At 32.0% G+C, this 17282-nt stretch overlaps 3 protein-coding genes across 11 annotated transcripts in view; 1 reads left to right on the forward strand and 2 right to left on the reverse strand.

Annotated features, from left to right (window-relative positions):
* Positions 1–8169, forward strand: part of SCCRO4 (DCN1-like protein SCCRO4) — a 215468-nt gene extending 207299 nt beyond the window's left edge. For 3 of the 8 annotated variants that reach the window (XM_088186816.1, XM_088186817.1, XM_088186814.1), the window contains exons 2-7: positions 539–701; positions 4795–4895; positions 4970–5098; positions 5168–5292; positions 5364–5571; positions 7103–8169. In XM_088186816.1, coding sequence (XP_088042942.1) covers positions 571–701; positions 4795–4895; positions 4970–5098; positions 5168–5292; positions 5364–5571; positions 7103–7185 — 777 coding nt within the window. In that variant the 5' untranslated portion in view covers positions 539–570 and the 3' untranslated portion in view covers positions 7186–8169. Of the gene's footprint in view, positions 1–538; positions 702–4525; positions 4727–4794; positions 4896–4969; positions 5099–5167; positions 5293–5363; positions 6025–6788 lie in introns of those variants that run through there. The other 5 variants (XM_088186819.1, XM_088186820.1, XM_088186818.1 and 2 more) reach the window with 3 other exon arrangements.
* Positions 8154–10404, reverse strand: FRG1 (FSHD region gene 1). Its single transcript, XM_088186813.1, has 4 exons — positions 10266–10404; positions 9826–10199; positions 8647–8845; positions 8154–8468 (listed from the first exon to the last, which is right to left on the reverse strand). Exons 1-4 carry the CDS (start codon positions 10322–10324, stop codon positions 8321–8323), a joined length of 780 nt encoding a protein of 259 aa, XP_088042939.1. The 5' UTR covers positions 10325–10404; the 3' UTR covers positions 8154–8320.
* Positions 10405–12751: 2347 nt separating this feature from the next.
* Positions 12752–17282, reverse strand: part of LOC148235082 (dietary and metabolic glutamate transporter-like) — a 37982-nt gene continuing 33451 nt past the window's right edge. For both annotated transcript variants that reach the window (XM_088186271.1, XM_088186272.1), the window contains exons 2-9: positions 16229–16335; positions 16143–16160; positions 15435–15683; positions 15166–15372; positions 14933–15094; positions 14644–14860; positions 13678–13913; positions 12752–13564 (exon numbers count right to left, since the gene is read on the reverse strand). In XM_088186271.1, coding sequence (XP_088042397.1) covers positions 13274–13564; positions 13678–13913; positions 14644–14860; positions 14933–15094; positions 15166–15372; positions 15435–15683; positions 16143–16160; positions 16229–16335 — 1487 coding nt within the window. In that variant the 3' untranslated portion in view covers positions 12752–13273. The remainder of the gene's footprint in view (positions 13565–13677; positions 13914–14643; positions 14861–14932; positions 15095–15165; positions 15373–15434; positions 15684–16142; positions 16161–16228; positions 16336–17282) is intronic.

Here is a 17282-nt window from a genome sequence, read left to right on the forward strand (position 1 = left end):
TAATCATATCTTTTTTATTCAAGAAAATGAATAATTTCGTCCATCAAAACAAAAACTTACTATGACTTATCTACCTCACATCCGATTTTTTTCAATTTTGAATCGAAAAATTGCCGTTAGTTGTACTTTTGTGCAGATATGAAAACAAAACAGGAATAAAAATATTAAAGATCTAATCTAAAAATTAGATGCTTAATGTTTCCATAAACATTGGTTTAAAATAATAACATTTAACAGAAGGAATAACATCAGAGCTTTGTTTTGTTTATAAATCATAATATATTATTGCAAACTGTAAATTTTAATCAGTATTTCTAAGAGCATCAATCTGAGCTAAACCTCAAAAATATTGTTCTTTGCTTTTAAATGACAATGTTTCTTTATTAATATATATAATTCGAGGTCTAACCACAGGTGTGGACTAATATGTGGTTTTGTATGCGCATTACATTATAATATTATTTTTAAATGATATAAATGTACAATATAGTAAAAAATACAATCCTTGACTAATATTTATTTTATTTTTGTTTTTCAGAAGTGGCCCTAAGTTTAAGTCATTTGGGAGGGATGCCTCGCTGCAACAAGAGGCAGCGGAGCGGTGCACCCTCCCCTGCACCTTCCCCTCTTACTACAGTATCGACGCCAGCACCTATGCCTCTTGAACCAACCCACCATAGCAAAAGATCTAGACATAGCAGGTATAGTAATTATTTTTAATGACAATTGTATACATGTACGTTCTTAGTATTTATGTTGTAAAATAGCAATAAATAGATATAAGAGTGTATTTACGTATGTTTCATTCTGTATACCTATTTAACTAATGCTAATAATATTTGTAATGCAATCTTGGCTTTTTCTATTGAAAATACAACAATGTATTTTTTCCGCAGTAAAGATTATAAACCATAAAAATAGATAAATAATCTTCGCAGAAGTTGTCCTTTGGTTGCATTAGTCTTTATTGTATTTCAATCGCTTAAGGACGGATCCCACACATGTGCGGGACTTTCGAACTTAGTGTTAGACCAGGGCCCATATATGAGCGGGATTTCGCTTGGCGTTACACCGGTGGTTGCATATGTGCTTAATTTTCAAATAACCCTTCAGGTGAATTTTTTTCCTTTTCCGTTTAATAATTTATAATTCTAATGCGTATTTTATTTTATTTTTCAAAATTTGAAATAAACCAGCAAAGATAGAATTATGTATTACGAATCATTATTTTTATTGTTCAAACAGAGAATTATTTTAAGAGATATGTGCATTTAAATAAATACTTGTTCCATAAAACGAATTATTTGTGCATTTATCTGTTCGGGCCAATAGTAATTCACAAACAATTCGTTTTATGGAACAATTATTTTATAAATATATTGCTCATATATTTCTCTAAAATAACATGTTTTTTCGAGTCAACGTTCTGAATTTTTTTTATTATTTTTGTTGAAAGAAAGAAAATAATATCGTTGTTTTTTTAACAGCTTTTAAAATATTTCAAGCGTGACGTGGTTATTAGGATTGTGTTTGTTTGTTTCTGAGCTAACTCGGAAATTTGTATTTTGTGAATTTTCATCCCAAAAATCAGCAGATTTTTCGAGAAAATTATCATTGCTTTTTTTGTTAAATATTGAATTAGTAGGAATGTTTTTATATGTTTTACAACAGCTGCATTTTTTTATACTGCTGCATAGGAAAGGGTGAGTCCGTGCCAGACATTTTTGAGTAATTTTTAAAAAAGTACAGTGACCGAAAAGTAGTTAAATTTTGATTACAAACATATTGTTTGAATTTTCTTCAAAAGTTGCAAAAAAACATTTTTTGGTGTATTATAAATAAATAATTGATTATTTTAAAATTATTTCAAAAAAATGCCTTACATATTTTGTTCAAAGATAATTTTTGAGAACTCCCACCAGGCGTTTAATCACATTTGTCTTAATTTCTGTGGCCTAAAAATCTTGCTCTTTTGAATGGCATTTTTAATCCAGGAGAAAGACAAATCGCACAGATCACTGCCAAGTCTTCGCAAGAATTTTTCAGATGGATTATACTCGACAGTATAGTGGGGCCGGAACATTGTTCCGGTACGATTTGTTAGAAAATCTGGTAAAATTTATTTGAGCTTAGTTGAAGTCATCGACAACACATTTTTAAACAGCACACTGCACAACTCAACACATAAAATAATCATGATATTCGTCTCCGGGTACACATAAACTGAAATCTCACTGATTTCTTTCCGAGTGTTGTTACTTATTCAGCCAGTTAAACGTCAGAAGTTTTAATGCCAGTGTCAGTATCGGGCGGTGGTATTGAATGAAGCGAATCCAGGTTGATCCAAATGTGGTTAGAGTAGACGCAGGTTGTTTGTGCGCAATTGATAGCGCAAATCGAGTGATGTTCTCCGAATTGAATGGTGATGTGAGCAAGTGGCAAGTCTTTCATACATTTTTCCATGGACGAAGTTTGTATGAATGGGAGAGAAAGCTAATTTAGACCAATGGTCTTACTGTTAAACCTCACCTCTACAATCCCTCTAATGAAACAACTGTATATCTTTTGTTCAGCCATTTGAATGGTTTGACCATCCGATAATGACAGAAGTTCTGTCCATTTGTTCGATGCGTGCCTTGAAAATCATAAATAAATAAAGGTGCTTTGTGATGTTTAACTTTTGTCTTATGTTATATAATTGTTTTCGAAAGTGCATGGCTATTATGAGTCGCTCTTCCTGCTCTAGGGTGTTCCCGAAATGATGATTACACTCATGTTTTTGTTTGGCAAGACACCTTTGTTTGATGTAACATTCTTGAGGCTAATTATTTTGCAATCCCCACAATACTAAACTATATATTCACTTCACTCTGAACCTCTAATGAATCTGCATAGCACCCATACCTTCATAACCAATCTTTTTAATTGTCTTTGATTGCACATCTTCGAATTTTCGCCATGTTCGATCATTTAGGTCCAAAACGCAGGATGCAGGTTAAACGACTATTAGGCAGTGTCAGATATTCTGCACTGTTTGACAAAAATAATATTACAGTCCAAGATTGCATCCGTTTGTCCGGAACACAAACCATCAACTATCATAGTGGGTAAAAAAAATATTTATATATATGAACCCATGATTTTGATAATAGACAAAGTCAAAAATCTAAAATCTTTTTTTAACTTATTTAATGTTACATTGATCTATATTTTAAAACAACAAATTAAATGGTCAGGATTTAAATCGACTTTGGGTCAGCATGGTCATAATTATATTATTCAGGGTCAGAATAAAAATATAGAATGGTTAGAGTTAAAATATAAGAGGATCATGTGAATTAAAAAAATATAACATTTATAAATATAAATAGGCAATAAATTATTTTAGAATTTATAAAACATCTCGTTCGCACCAAAGCGGTTAAACAGGTTAGGTGCAAACGAGTGTTTGTCATAACAATGAACACCCCATGAATAACTCAGCGAATCTATGTAATTGTATGTTGGAGGCGAAGGTATTCAGAGCGAAGAACGAAGCTGGAGTAACGACAGAGTGATGGCGGGGAACACACTTGACTTGTTGTGTTGACATCTGACAATGTTGTGAGCCTAACCAAAGAAGTTTGCCCTAAAACACCTTGATTACTTTATTACACCTTGACACAGCAATAACAACACTACAATAACACTATTGCCAACTGAAAAAATGATTCTGACCATCTGTCAATGTAATTCTTACCGTTTAATATAAATTCTGACCAGTCCAATTTACATTCTAACCATTTAATATAAATTCCGACCAATTAATATAAATTCTGACCATCTCATATTTATTCTGGCTGCTTATATTCTGACCGATGTATAACCTTTTAATATAAATTCTAACCACAACTGTATTAAAATTTTGACCAGAAAAACACGAGCCATATTTGAATAAGATAAAATGTTTTTAATTAATAATGATTAAAAATGAATGTATATTACAGAAGTATTTTTTTTAACACACGCAAAAATCTTGCACAGAATATATAATATTTAATCAGATAGTTTTATTTTGATTTTTTAATATTTCCTATGGACATACAATGTGATCGGCACGATAGACTAGCGGTATCACAGATTAGCTTTTCCTAGATTTTCCTTATCTCACGGATGAATATTGTGATATATAATTACAGTGAAATCGAGCTATGTTGATTTTATTTCAATTTACATTACATAAATATAAATAAATTTCGCTTACCAAACATTTTTGTATTTTAAATTCTATATTTAACCCTATTTGATTTAATATAAATAGAAATGCAAATAATATTTTTACACTAAAAAATATTAACCTAAAATGTGCTGAAAAATGCTTTATAAAATGAGTCCTCTTTGAACAGATTATGTAATGTTTTTTATCTTGACATTTAAATTTGCAATATTGCATATTTTCACACAGGCAAACGTAAACTGTCTGCAGATTCACTCGTAAAAAACTCAATAGCATCTCGGTATTTATAGAATGCTTAATTTTAAACTCACTCTGTGACAACTGTGCGTACTGTGAACAGCTCGGTTATTTTCGGCGACCACACAGTGGTCATCTCTTTCATATTACATTGAAAATATACACAAATATAACGTCTAATCTGTGATAAGAGCCTGTGATGAAATATCTATTTTTTGCTGATTTTTAATATAGTAGAGAAAAAGTGCTGTTATTTATTATGGATGAAGAAAAGTAGATAATAAATAAAACAAATCAGCCCTTATGATATGTCTTAATTACGATTTTAATCTGTGTTTCAGTAGCCGACGATATTCTAAGTCAGATGATACGACATTTAATGTTAAACGATGTCTCACTTGGTTCCGGGAGTACACAACTTCACACGAACCAGACTTACTCGGTAAAATATTGAACCAAATATATGTATATAACTGCATAGCTATTTATTTCTATACTGATCGTATCATAAAACAGGTCCCGAGGGTATGGAAAAATTTTGCGAAGACATCGGAGTGGAGCCGGAGAACGTAGTCATGTTAGTTTTAGCATATAAAATGGGTGCCAAACAAATGGGGTACTTCACACAGGAGGAATGGTTGAAAGGTAATTTTCTGATCATTATTTTGCTATGCTCTATCAAGATACAAACTTTAAATTATTTTTATTTTACAGGATTATCTGATCTGCAATGTGACACTATTAGTAAAATACAAAATAAATTGGAACATTTACGAAATTTGCTTAACGACCAACACCAGTTTAAAGCAATATACAGATATGCTTATGACTTTGCGAGGGTGAGTAACTCGCTGCAATTTATATCTTCGAAGACGTTACGCGTATAACTGAATTTCTCTTATGTTGGCAGGATAAAGAACAACGGAGCTTAGAGGTGAGCACGGGTCGCGCGATGCTCGGACTGCTACTCGGCCGATCTTGGCTGTTACATGCACGCTTTTCACAATTCTTAGAACGTTCACGATATCGTGTCATCAACCGTGATCAGTGGTGCAATATACTCGAATTTAGCCGCACGGTACATCTTGATCTCGATAACTACGATGCTGACGGAGCTTGTGAGTTACCTTATTTTATATGTGTATGTAGTGTTGATAGATAAATTAATAAAACCAATGAGCCATTTAAAATAGTAATACCAAACAGAATTCTATACCATCAGTTTGAAAGAAAACTTATGCTTCTCTAAAATAATAACTTGATATTTTCACATTAAACAACTGAAAATGGCCAATATTTTTATATCTACCTAGTATATAAATTACTAGGGTTCATGACGGTCTGTGTTGTCTGACATTTCTTGCCGTTAGTTATTATGTCTCAACTGTCATAATGAAAACATTGCTCCTTTCATTTTACAGTACATTCTTAGCCTAAAAAAATAATGCTATATTTGTAAATGCAAGTTTGCACATAACCCGACGGGTCAGATAGTACCTACATGTCATGTCATGTCATGTTCACTGATGGTAATCCACAGAATGGGTAGAATCCACCTTTTTTGAATCGTGGTGTTTAACAATAGATTCTGTGGTATCTACCCGTAAAATCTAAAGCTTATTGAGCTAACATCTATAATATGAAAGTTTCTACTATATGAAAATAAATGTTATATGACTATAGTTTTTTCAAATTATACTACAAAAAATAATTTTAAAATTTAATAATAGGTAGAATATGAAACTATTTTTAGGAAAGCAAAATCATAAATAAAGAATCGTGTCAACTGAATATGTCAATCCATTTTATGCAACAAAATGTATATTTATCGTTAAATATCTGCATATGTAATAAAAAAAATTAGATTTCTGGATATATTATTGTTCACTAGTTGTTATGAACCACTAAGTCATCACGGCAAATAATTGTTCTGTTTATATAGTATTTCAAAACCCATTGATATGTGTTATAAACTTGAAAAAATCAATTTTAAAATGAGATAACAGGCAGTATGACCAGAAGGGGGAAAATGCGTAGTTTTACACCAAAAAAATGCTCTAGCATAGGTCCAAAATTATCTGAAATCCATATGATCCGTCCCGCTACTAGTGGAGGACCAAATGGTTCTTTCTGCAGTTTAAAGTGTCACTCGAAGTCAGTTGTGTAGTCTAAATTTCAAGTCAATATCGTCTAATTTATTTATAATGTCCGGGTTCTGAAAATTGTGAAAAGTCTTTCAATATTATTACGGTTTATCGAATTCTGCTCAGATATATTTTGATCAACTAAAACAAAAAAGAGATCCTTGTACTTAAAGTAATACTAGACGTATGAGTATATTATATTGTTCAGAATTATTAGGGGTGGTCAGCCATAATAACCCAGTGGCAATAAATAATTGTATTTTCTGTTGCTATGAATGAATCCTTCCTATGTCTTTGAATAAACTTAACATATTATATTGTTTTGGTGTGATGTCCTTGAAATGATGACCACTTTTTATTACTTTAGGACTCCCAGACTTGTGCAATCATGAAACAAAATAAAACGTTAAATTTGTCTGATTTAAAAAAACTAATCTTAGTTTAAATATATGTATATATACACTACTATTGTCACTTTTTAACTTATATTTATTTCTGATTTCAGGGCCAGTAATGTTAGATGAATTTGTGGAATGGCTTAGACAAGATCACGATCAAACAGAATTAAATTGCGAAACTGACAGCTGAAAACATTTGAGCTGGCATCGACACGTCTCATCTATTTAACAATCTAAAAAATATATAAAAAAATACCTTTAGAATTTAATACTTGTAATCACAACATATATAAAATAAAAAAGGCTGATTCCGACAAATTTGTGATTGTAAATTGTATGTATAATTAAATATGCTATTTACTACTCATCGTGACAAATGTGCGAGCGAGCATGTCGTGTAAATCCTCCACATTACTATGAAAAAAGCCCAGATGTGGGTCAATTTCCATTTTTTTTACTTATTTTCAATATACTACTTATACGTACGTGAGTTGTTTTTGAAATTTTCGTTTACGCTTATTAAGTTTAATTTTCGTAACAAGACTTTGACTACTTAGAATTACTTTATATTTTTCTATTTAAATAAAAAAAAGGAATATTACTGTAATATTGTGCAATCTGTAATCGAATAACATCTTCTGCAAAAAGACAATTTTAATTAAACTATAAGCTGAAGATGATTTTGAATAACGTACATATCTACATACATTTGACGCCAAAGTTAAACTTTTTATTGTATTTTTAATTAAGTCGTAAAACGCATTCAACTAGCATGATTTTTATTTATTCCTTAATGACAACGTATTATATTTTTTCTGCATTACATAACCAATTAATTGTTCGCTAGATATTGTAATCAATAGTTACATAACTAGTTTTTTTTATCAATACTGCGATTTATTTATTTTTTAATTTTGAAATATTGTGATGAAAGCAAAGGGAAGACTGTTTATTTTTTTATGTTATATGTAATGATACGTATTATAGGTTTTTCGTGTTCTCCTCTACTTATAAATATCGTTCAGATAAAATAGGATTGTTGGTGTCAGCTTTGCTAAACGATATACTTTTCCTCCCATGTTATTTTCGATTATTATTTTATTTTTTATCAAAATTTGCAAATCAAATGAAAATATACTACTCAATAAATGAAAACCATTTTTAAAACTTCAAATTGTGTTTTTATTGTTTTAAAATGTAAGTTTCGTTGCTTTAGATATTTTTGTTACGATTACAAGTTCTCAAAAATAATACGATAAAGTATATGAAAAACTTTCTATGTTGAATTATTTAGCATTAAAACTATGTATTGAATAGCTTCTGACTTATTTACAATATCTATCAGCCTTCATCTTACTTCTTCTATCGAGCAACGTTTCGTGAAGGTTACCAGTTACTTGAGCTTTTTTAAGATCTTCCCGATTATCCTTGTTGATTTTCATCTTCTTATCTTGGAATTTCTGGAACTTTTTCCTAAAAGAAGTAATCATACCTCAGAATCTATACTACTCAAAAACTAACTTTATATCAAATACGATTAGGACAACCTTATCTGAGAAAATTAGTGAGAGTTATAATTCAAACACGACTTTCACCTCTTAGTATTAAAACTTTGTATACAATTTTATATAAAAGTAATAGGAATACTTACACGTAATTCTCTTCAATGTCAGCCAAATCTCCTCGCTCTTCGACAGGTACTTGAGAAACTGTATCCACCACCCTTGACGCCATAGAACGAATAGTACAAAATTCATTCTCCGTTGCCTTTTCAGATTTTGATATGAGTGAGTCATCGTCGGGATCAATTGATAAAAATGAACCTGTAGTGCTCACAATAGCCATTTTGCCTAAAATAAATTAAATTGAATAAAAGTTATGTCCAAAATACTATAAAATTATAATTAGATCTGACTCATAACTGAACAGCATAATTTAATGTAACATTTAAACTATTAGGAATGTACTACCAATTACTGATTAAGGGTGATAAATAAATATATTAAAACAGAAATATTACTTGGTTAATATTAGTATATCCATATAATAAATGAGATCCAAAATACTAAAGTTAATTTAAAGTGTTGCTGCGTTTCATTAGATTTAATGATAAAGATAGAAGTGAATGAAGAAAAGAAGACAAATCTACTCATCTTTAAGATACTTAGTATTGACACACAGTAGACTCCCCAATAACACGGTAAGTTGGGAACGTGATATTTGGGTACATATAATTGGTAGACGAGAAAATACAGATTTTTGCAATACGTATGTACAAATACGACACGTGTGGTGAGATATCCTCCCTTTGGATCGCTCACAAATAAAGTAACGGGCATCCAAATAGCACATCCTACTGTTTATCAATACTAAGTATCTTAAAGATGAGTAGATCTGTATGTACATCCGGTGCGTGCAGTGAGGTCTTGACAGAGGTAACCTTACTATTGATGAACAGTTCAATTTGGAGTGTTAACCATTTCAACAATACATCAATAACTGTAATTATAAACATACTCCTATATAATAAGACTCATTTGTATAGCCAACAATATGTATTATGATATTGATATAAATATTAATTGTTATTTTGCTTTTTAGATTATTTTATTGTGTGAAAGCAACTTTGATGCACTGAATTTTGCAATTGATCGTTAAAATATATTCAGATCTAAAATGTGACTATATTTTTTAAAAACCATGCAACATTACATACCTTACATTAGTGCTTTATAAATGGATGTTAAATGTTAATACAAACTGCTAAAACTACTGACAAAAATTAAATATACTATATTTTTATTATTACTATATAAAATAAATAATATACCATTTTCCCAAACAGGCTCCCATTGTTCTCTAGGACCGACGGCGTCCGCCCGAGCCGTAACCTTTCCGCTATGGTCGACTCCAAAGTATTTGCCGTAGCCAGACTTGAACGCTACGGTCCTTGTTCCCGCTGGCACCGCAGTATGAATTTCTTCCGGAGCCGGACCTTCTTTACCACGCGGAGGTCCGAGAGCGAGCAGTCCACTGTCCAAAGCAGCAATATATGCCTTGCCCCACTGCAGCGCCACGTTTCCTTTGACATCTTCCAAATTGTATACGCGCCACCAACCTCCATGATCGATCGTATCATCGTCTACCGAACGAGATGATACTACACTCTCTTTGCGTGAGCTCTTATGTTTACGTTTTTTTCCTCTGTGGTTATTAAAAATTTTAATTAAAATACGTTTTAAGTAATTGCTTGTAAAACAATAAATATACTTTGTTTCGTGGCCTTTTAAGACAAGTTTCCCTCGACGTACACCCTCATATTCCGCCATTTTTACTGTCAACTGTCAAACGCAATGTTCTTGCCACTGTACAAAAAAATTCTAAATAAATAAATAATATTATATGCAAAAAAAAATTTTTGTTCAATATTACCCCCGACGCGCCTAAATTTATTTATAATATAAAAAATGTTATAAACGTATGTATTATGCGAAATTGGTTATTTTTTTATTATAGATATTTATAAATTTATTTTATGCTTTTTTAGTTTAACGTGGTTAAATTAAGTAAGGTTATTGAATGTGTTTTTAGCGGATGTCTTCGCGGTACTTATGTTTAAATAAAAAGTTTTTTGCGTATCGCGTTTCCTTCTCACATATTTTTTGCTGACATTTCTACCTTCGATATTGGAGTCTTTTGATTAAACTACTGACGATGCAGATTTTTAGCTGTGTCGTTTTGGTCACGATATGATGACCTATACTTTTCTAACTATAAAAAAGTATAATCAATTTCATCGTTTTGGGGTAATATCGAACAGTTCTTGAATAAAAATATATTTTCATTAAAATAAATTATAAATTCACACATTTTGAATCAGGATATTAGTTTCGTTTGCGTGTAATGTAATTTAAATACACAGCTATTGTCATAATAATGAAGCACCCCCAATTAATGTGTTATACCTTTTAAAAACTCGTGAAAATATAAATAAAAAATCGATTAGGTTTGTTTAAAGTATTTATTTTAAGCTTATTATTAATATTAAATAGGCCTACTCTTAACTATAATTACAGCTGCAACCCTATTTGGCATACTGTGAACTAATGACTTGCGGGTAGACGGAGACAATTTTCTCCATTCCATCTGCAATTTTTTCTCGCAGCTCAATTTGGGATTTGGAATTATGTTGGACTATTTTTACTTTTAATTTTGCTTATAAATTCTCTATAGGATTTAGGTATGGTGACTGTGTAGGTAATTCTAAAAGCGGCAAACCTTTTGACGCATACCAACCCCTGCTTTTTAGCGAAGTATGCCACGCAGCATTTTGTTACTGGAATCAGATGGTAGCGTGGTGTGTGCTTGAAATAATTTTCCACTAGAAATCCATTAAAGTGAATTCTAAAATTTAAATATAAATGTCACTTTTCATACTACCCTCGCAAGTGTACAGGTTTCCTACCCCTGCTGCTACCATGCAACACCAAACCATAAGCCTTCCGCCACAATATTTGACTTTAGGTATTACGCAATCGGCTATATATTCTATATGTTCATCAGGGATCCCAAAAACTTAAAAAAAAATATTATAAAAGGTATGACTAAATTCGAAACTGAAAATTCGAATTTTATTCATTTCTGAAAGCCACGATTTTTGACCGGTTTTACAACCTTTGACTCATACATATTTGAGCCTTCTTCGCACCATCTGCAAAAAAATGGATGTCCCTTCGCTTGCAGAGACTTCAGCAGCCAGCTGTCAAGACATTTTTCGACGATTTTTCTGGTACTAGCATACCAACATTCGATATTCCTGGGTAGTCGTCTTTCGTTTTATTCCAGTTCTTGGCTTTGATTTGCAAGAACCACATTCTTTGAAGCGTTGCAAAGCATTTTGGACAGCGTGTAGTGAACATTACAAAGGTCGGCAATATAAAGGGGTAATAACAATGATGTTTTTTCTGTCGCCCGATGGCGTATTGCTTGTGCAATCTATAATGCATTAAAATGGTATGGAATATCTGGTCATTACAAGAGTAATAATGACACATTATCTATGCATTCTTTTATGTCCAAAAGGATTGTTTATTCACTAAACATTATGAGGGTATAACCATTGTGGTTTGTTCAGTTTCAGTATATTATATACATAGATCGTTATCTTTTTGAAGGGTAACTCTTTGACTGAATCACGTAATTGTCCAGTTTATTCCATTATCCTTTTTATGTTCGCAAGTGTCATAGACCTCCCATAAATTATTAAAACATTATTAATACATGCAAATAAATCGGTGTTACTCCACACCGAGCAAATATTTACTTGGTGTGGTGTAACATCAGTAGCAGTGTTTTTATAAACAACAATCTATCCTAATTAAAATAATTTACAGTCCATTTGTATACATATCTTAACGTTATAATAAGCAACAGAAGCCAACAATTAAAGGTAATTGTTATTTTCACACTAATATATGAATGTTTTGCATAGAGGCATTTACCTGCTAATTTAAGGATTACGATATAAATAGTCTCAAATTAATATATAAGAACAAAAAACTAAAGCACACGTTGATTTAAAGGCAGAAATACGCGTTTCAGTTGTTTCTCCCATCTTGTATTCAAACTATAAAAGGTATTTGCTTTTTACCCTTAATTTGTAACCACTAATATTATGGTGTATTTTTATGTTTTAGTACTATGAATATTTTATTAATATCGTTAAATTTCATATTTAATCAATACAAAATAAATAATTTATTTTTCATGTTTTATTTATAGTATATAAAATAAAACATATTTGTTAAAATTATTTACATTATTTCAATCTACCTAATACTAATGCATGTCGTTTATACATAAATCTATAATATACAAAATATATTAAATCGAGTTAAAAATACAGTTTTAAGGAATGAAATACATTTGCATAATCTCAATTTAAATTTTAAATAACGCGATTAATAAAATAAATCGCCTTATACTACTTAATAAGACACATTTAATATCACAAAATAAATAAATTTTATGTTAATTATATTACACATAATTAAAGTAACTATTACTATTTATTACATCATTAAGAAACAATTTGTACTTCTTGCTTAGTATGATTATGATTTCACTAATCATTTTTGACTCGTTGCATTACAATTTTAACTGCTGTTTTGAACTATAACATTTTAGAAACAGTTATTCTGGAACGACATTTTACATCACAATAATTGATTATACTATTAGATCAAGTACGTAATTATTTGTATTAGTCAACATTAGACTCATAGTCGATTGTTTCCCTCAATCTGCCTGCGGAATCCTACGTCTGTTGCTTCCTTACTGAATCCTATGTCTGTTGGCTCGTCACTGAGCCCTTTATTATCATGGCCTTCGACTCCTTCTTCGACTTGGGGATCATTTTTCTTGAACCTCCAATTTTCTGGATAACCATACTTGCGGATGTCGTTCCACCACTGCTCATCTCCAGATGCCCAAATTACGAAAACAATATTCGTGACTATGAAAACACCAAGAACAATCCAAAATACTGTCCTCCATTCTTCCTTCTCTTGCTGTAAATAAATATTTATATAAATAAACATACATAATAAGTAAACTTGTAACTAGGCAGATGCATCGTACCTAATTGGCACATTCTAGCATTATTCGAGACATATAAACTTACGTTAGGCGTCAAGACTCCTACTAACATAGGAGTTATGATTCCAGTGAATGCTCCAATTCCATTGACAATTGCCATCAAAGTTCCAGCAAAGTTTCCACTCAAGTCAAGAGCGTTTACTTTCATTCCAGGATAGAAACCTCCCATCAGACCCATTCCCAATGTGAACAATCCGACTACGGCGGCTTGGTGTTCAACGTAAGAAGCAGCAATGATGCATATTCCAGGTCCAATGGAAGCTGATCAAACAAATTAAAAACAATCTTTAAATAATAAGCCATTGGGCAACAAGAATAGCGGATTAAAGATATTTGGGCAATTGCTGGTAATTTTGATCTTATAAAATAATTTTCTTATCAAACATTTTCTTCAGTTGATCGAAATTGTATATGTCGTGCGTAAAATCTGTCAAAGTCAATGGAAACATGACATATAATACATACTAGTGATATTATAAGCAGTTGTTAGCTCAAGGAGGCTACGAAAAATGGTCCATACATGTATTTTACGGCGAAAACTCAAAACAACCGTGAGAGTTAATGAACAGATAAAAGATTGCATCGTTGCGTTGAAACATATTGTGCTAGATCTGATAAAAGGTTTGTTGCTTGTCGAGATACGCAGACTGGTTAGTTCTTAGGTCTGAATCCAAAACACATGGATCGTGTGTAAGTTTTATTGAGTATGGCGAGGTCCGACCGTTTCGTATGGTCGATCGGAGCCGACTGCACGTCATTACTGAACGCTGTAAAACGACGTTCGCGAATGCATACAAAAGGCGAAACTGGCGTTAAATATGGTTTATAAAACTAATAGATTTGTGTTTCTATAATGAAAGGGGGGTAGAAAGTTACTAAATAAGCTAGGGCTAGCCCTGATTAGCATATGAATTAAGACGTGGACTGTCACAAACGATATCTGGATATTTTTATTCCACCTATAGCTTGCAACCCTCTTTTATATGCTTACCGATAGTCGTGAATAACTTTCTAGCATTTGCAATCTTCAACCATCCCTTTTCGATTGAGACGTCACAAATCCATCCGAACAAGATGGAAGTAATCCACATAACGACATATGGTAGGGTAGCCATAAAGCCAGTTTTTAACGCATCAAATCCTAGAACGTCTTTCATATACTTTGGTAAATCGGTAACCATGGTGAAGTAGCCCCAATCGTGACCAATCTATAGTGTAAAAATACATTACTACATTTTCTAAAAAATATAAGCCTATAATATAATATGGCAAGAGCATACCTGTGCGCAGATGAGCGCCCATAGGGGCACTGACGTTAATATCGCAATCCAAGGTGTGCTGATGTCCTTAGATCTTTGCCCTCCAATAGACTTTTCTAAATAAATCCTCTCCTTCTCAGATATGAACGGATGCGAATGTGGATCGCTATAGCACAACAATACCTGAGTAAAATGTTTCAAAATTAATATATCTATCGTTATTTATGATATATTTGAGATATAAAAAAACATACCCATAAAATAAACCAACCAATTCCTAAACCACCGAACAGGTAAAATACAGAGGACCAGTCACCATCTTTCATTAGAATTCCGGAAAATAACGTTCCAGCTATGTTGCCCAATTGAGCACCACCGAACACCAGCGAACCCATTCGAGCTCGTTCTTCCTGTGGAGCCCATTGTGCTAGTAAAGCGTTTAAAGCTGGGAATGTAGTACCCTAAAACAAATCAGTATCAATAAAAGTACTTCTAAACTTGATCAAAAATGGGATAATAATACCTCTCCAAGACCTTCCAAGGTACGCAGAGCTATGAGCGCATTAGCTCCTCCATACCTCACAACCGTAGGCGTCAGCAATGTGAATATGGCAGTTGATAAGATACCGAGACCTAAAGCATATTTACCACCGAATTTTTCGGCTATTATGCCACCCGGTAGATGAGTTATTACATAGCCGTAGAAAAACGAGCTCAATATGATCCCTTGGGTGTATTCGTCCCAGCAGAATCTATCTGGTATGTCTACGCCCTAAAATACATGTTTATATTAGTTTTATGTTACGATAGTCAATATAATATTTATTATACAAGATGGTCCAATAAGTACATGTTTAACAAATTCGACTTTAACCTAATCAGACCTTCGCTTAAATACCTCGCGCGTACTGAAGCTAGGCCCGACCTCCTACCTGTGCTATCGCGAGTGACAGCACCGGTAGCGCAAACCATTCTAAAATATGTTCAAGCATTTTAAAAATAGTTAGGTTTGAATAAATTATGTAAAATTAATAAATTATATTTTTCTTAAATATATAAAACAATACTAGTCTGTTAAAACTGCCTTTTAAATTATTTCCATGCTCTGGAACAATCTTTATAATTTAAAACAATTTTTTATATGATGTATGAAAAAAGTAATTTATTCATTAGCTGTAGTTACTTATTGATTTACCACCTTATACACATATGTTAAATACAAAATACTTACATCTGCACACGTGGCATTCTGAAAAATATTAAACATTGTTATTATTAATATTATTTATTTTATATTTATATAAATAATTGACTTACGTCAACCATGACAGTGATGGCAATGTTTAGTGTGACTCGCATGGTGTATGCATTCGCCACGGCCAAAAACCCCATAACTCCAAAAACCCATCGTTGCGGTATAAAATCTGAAACAACAATTACAGTGTTGGTTTAATATGCAAATATTGTAAATAATTCTTAATCTATTCTCAGCGGAAAGCGTTAAAACTGAGTAAATTTTATTTTGGTTTACACAGGTGTTATTCGCATAGCGATTTCCATTATCACTATTAGCAAATATGAATTGAAAATAGTAAGGCTTTACTAACTTTAACTTTAGAAAATCACTCATTATTTAAAATAAAATAAATCGTAGTTTTTCTAAAAATAAATAGCACTCAATATCATAAAACTGATTTATACGTTTTATATCCATATCTCTTGTATTTTTTACTTCATTTACGAAACATAATTAGATTGGTACTATACGTTTGAAAAGCAATAGTCAATTGACATTAAAAGTATGTTTTTTCACTTTTTAAATCGCTTCTGAGCGGGAACCTTCCTCGCGCTGTGGTCTGCGGGACGCGCAGACGACAGCGCAAAGAAGTTTGTTCTTTGGAAATTTAGTCGCAATGGATCGCTTCACGAGGGAACAACGTTCATTCTGCGTGAAACAGTTTCACAAAAACAACGATTTTTATGTAATTATTTGGCGCTTTTTGTGTAATGTTGCGCAAGTTAACAAGTTGGTACGAGAAGATCCGGGTGTATCGACTCACAAGCGTTCTGCTGCTATAGCGATACCAAGACTTTGTTTCGAATTTCGAAACTGGACTTTAAACTATACCCATATATACCTTTATGACATATTAATTTGAAACATTCTTGAATCTGGATCTTTATTGTTAAATGTCAGAATGTTACTTGAGATATATTTATTCTATTACGATATTTGATCTTTATCAGTTAATATATCATAGCGCTTTTCTTTTAAGAACATTAAAATACAATTTGCTAGGAATATGCAGAAAGTTGCGTCACTAAACATGACAATCCAATTATTCTCAAGGAATTCTAGTATGGGTTCTGA

The sequence above is a fragment of the Plectrocnemia conspersa genome, unplaced genomic scaffold (assembly GCF_051122295.1).
Source record: "Plectrocnemia conspersa isolate PC_06_02 unplaced genomic scaffold, ASM5112229v1 ptg000005l, whole genome shotgun sequence".
Lineage (NCBI taxonomy): Eukaryota > Metazoa > Arthropoda > Insecta > Trichoptera > Polycentropodidae > Plectrocnemia > Plectrocnemia conspersa.

What these genes read in the sequence shown, in the direction of transcription:
- FRG1 (XM_088186813.1), bottom strand. Translation starts at nt 10,324, where the DNA reads ATGGCGGAATATGAGGGTGTACGTCGAGGGAAACTTGTCTTAAAAGGC. An exon ending in GGAGCCTGTTTGGGAAAATG is followed by an intron (nt 8,846 to 9,825) that starts GTATATTATTTA and finishes AATTTATTTTAG; the next exon opens with GCAAAATGGCTATTGTGAGC. An exon ending in GACATTGAAGAGAATTACGT is followed by an intron (nt 8,469 to 8,646) that starts GTAAGTATTCCT and finishes TACTTCTTTTAG; the next exon opens with GAAAAAGTTCCAGAAATTCC.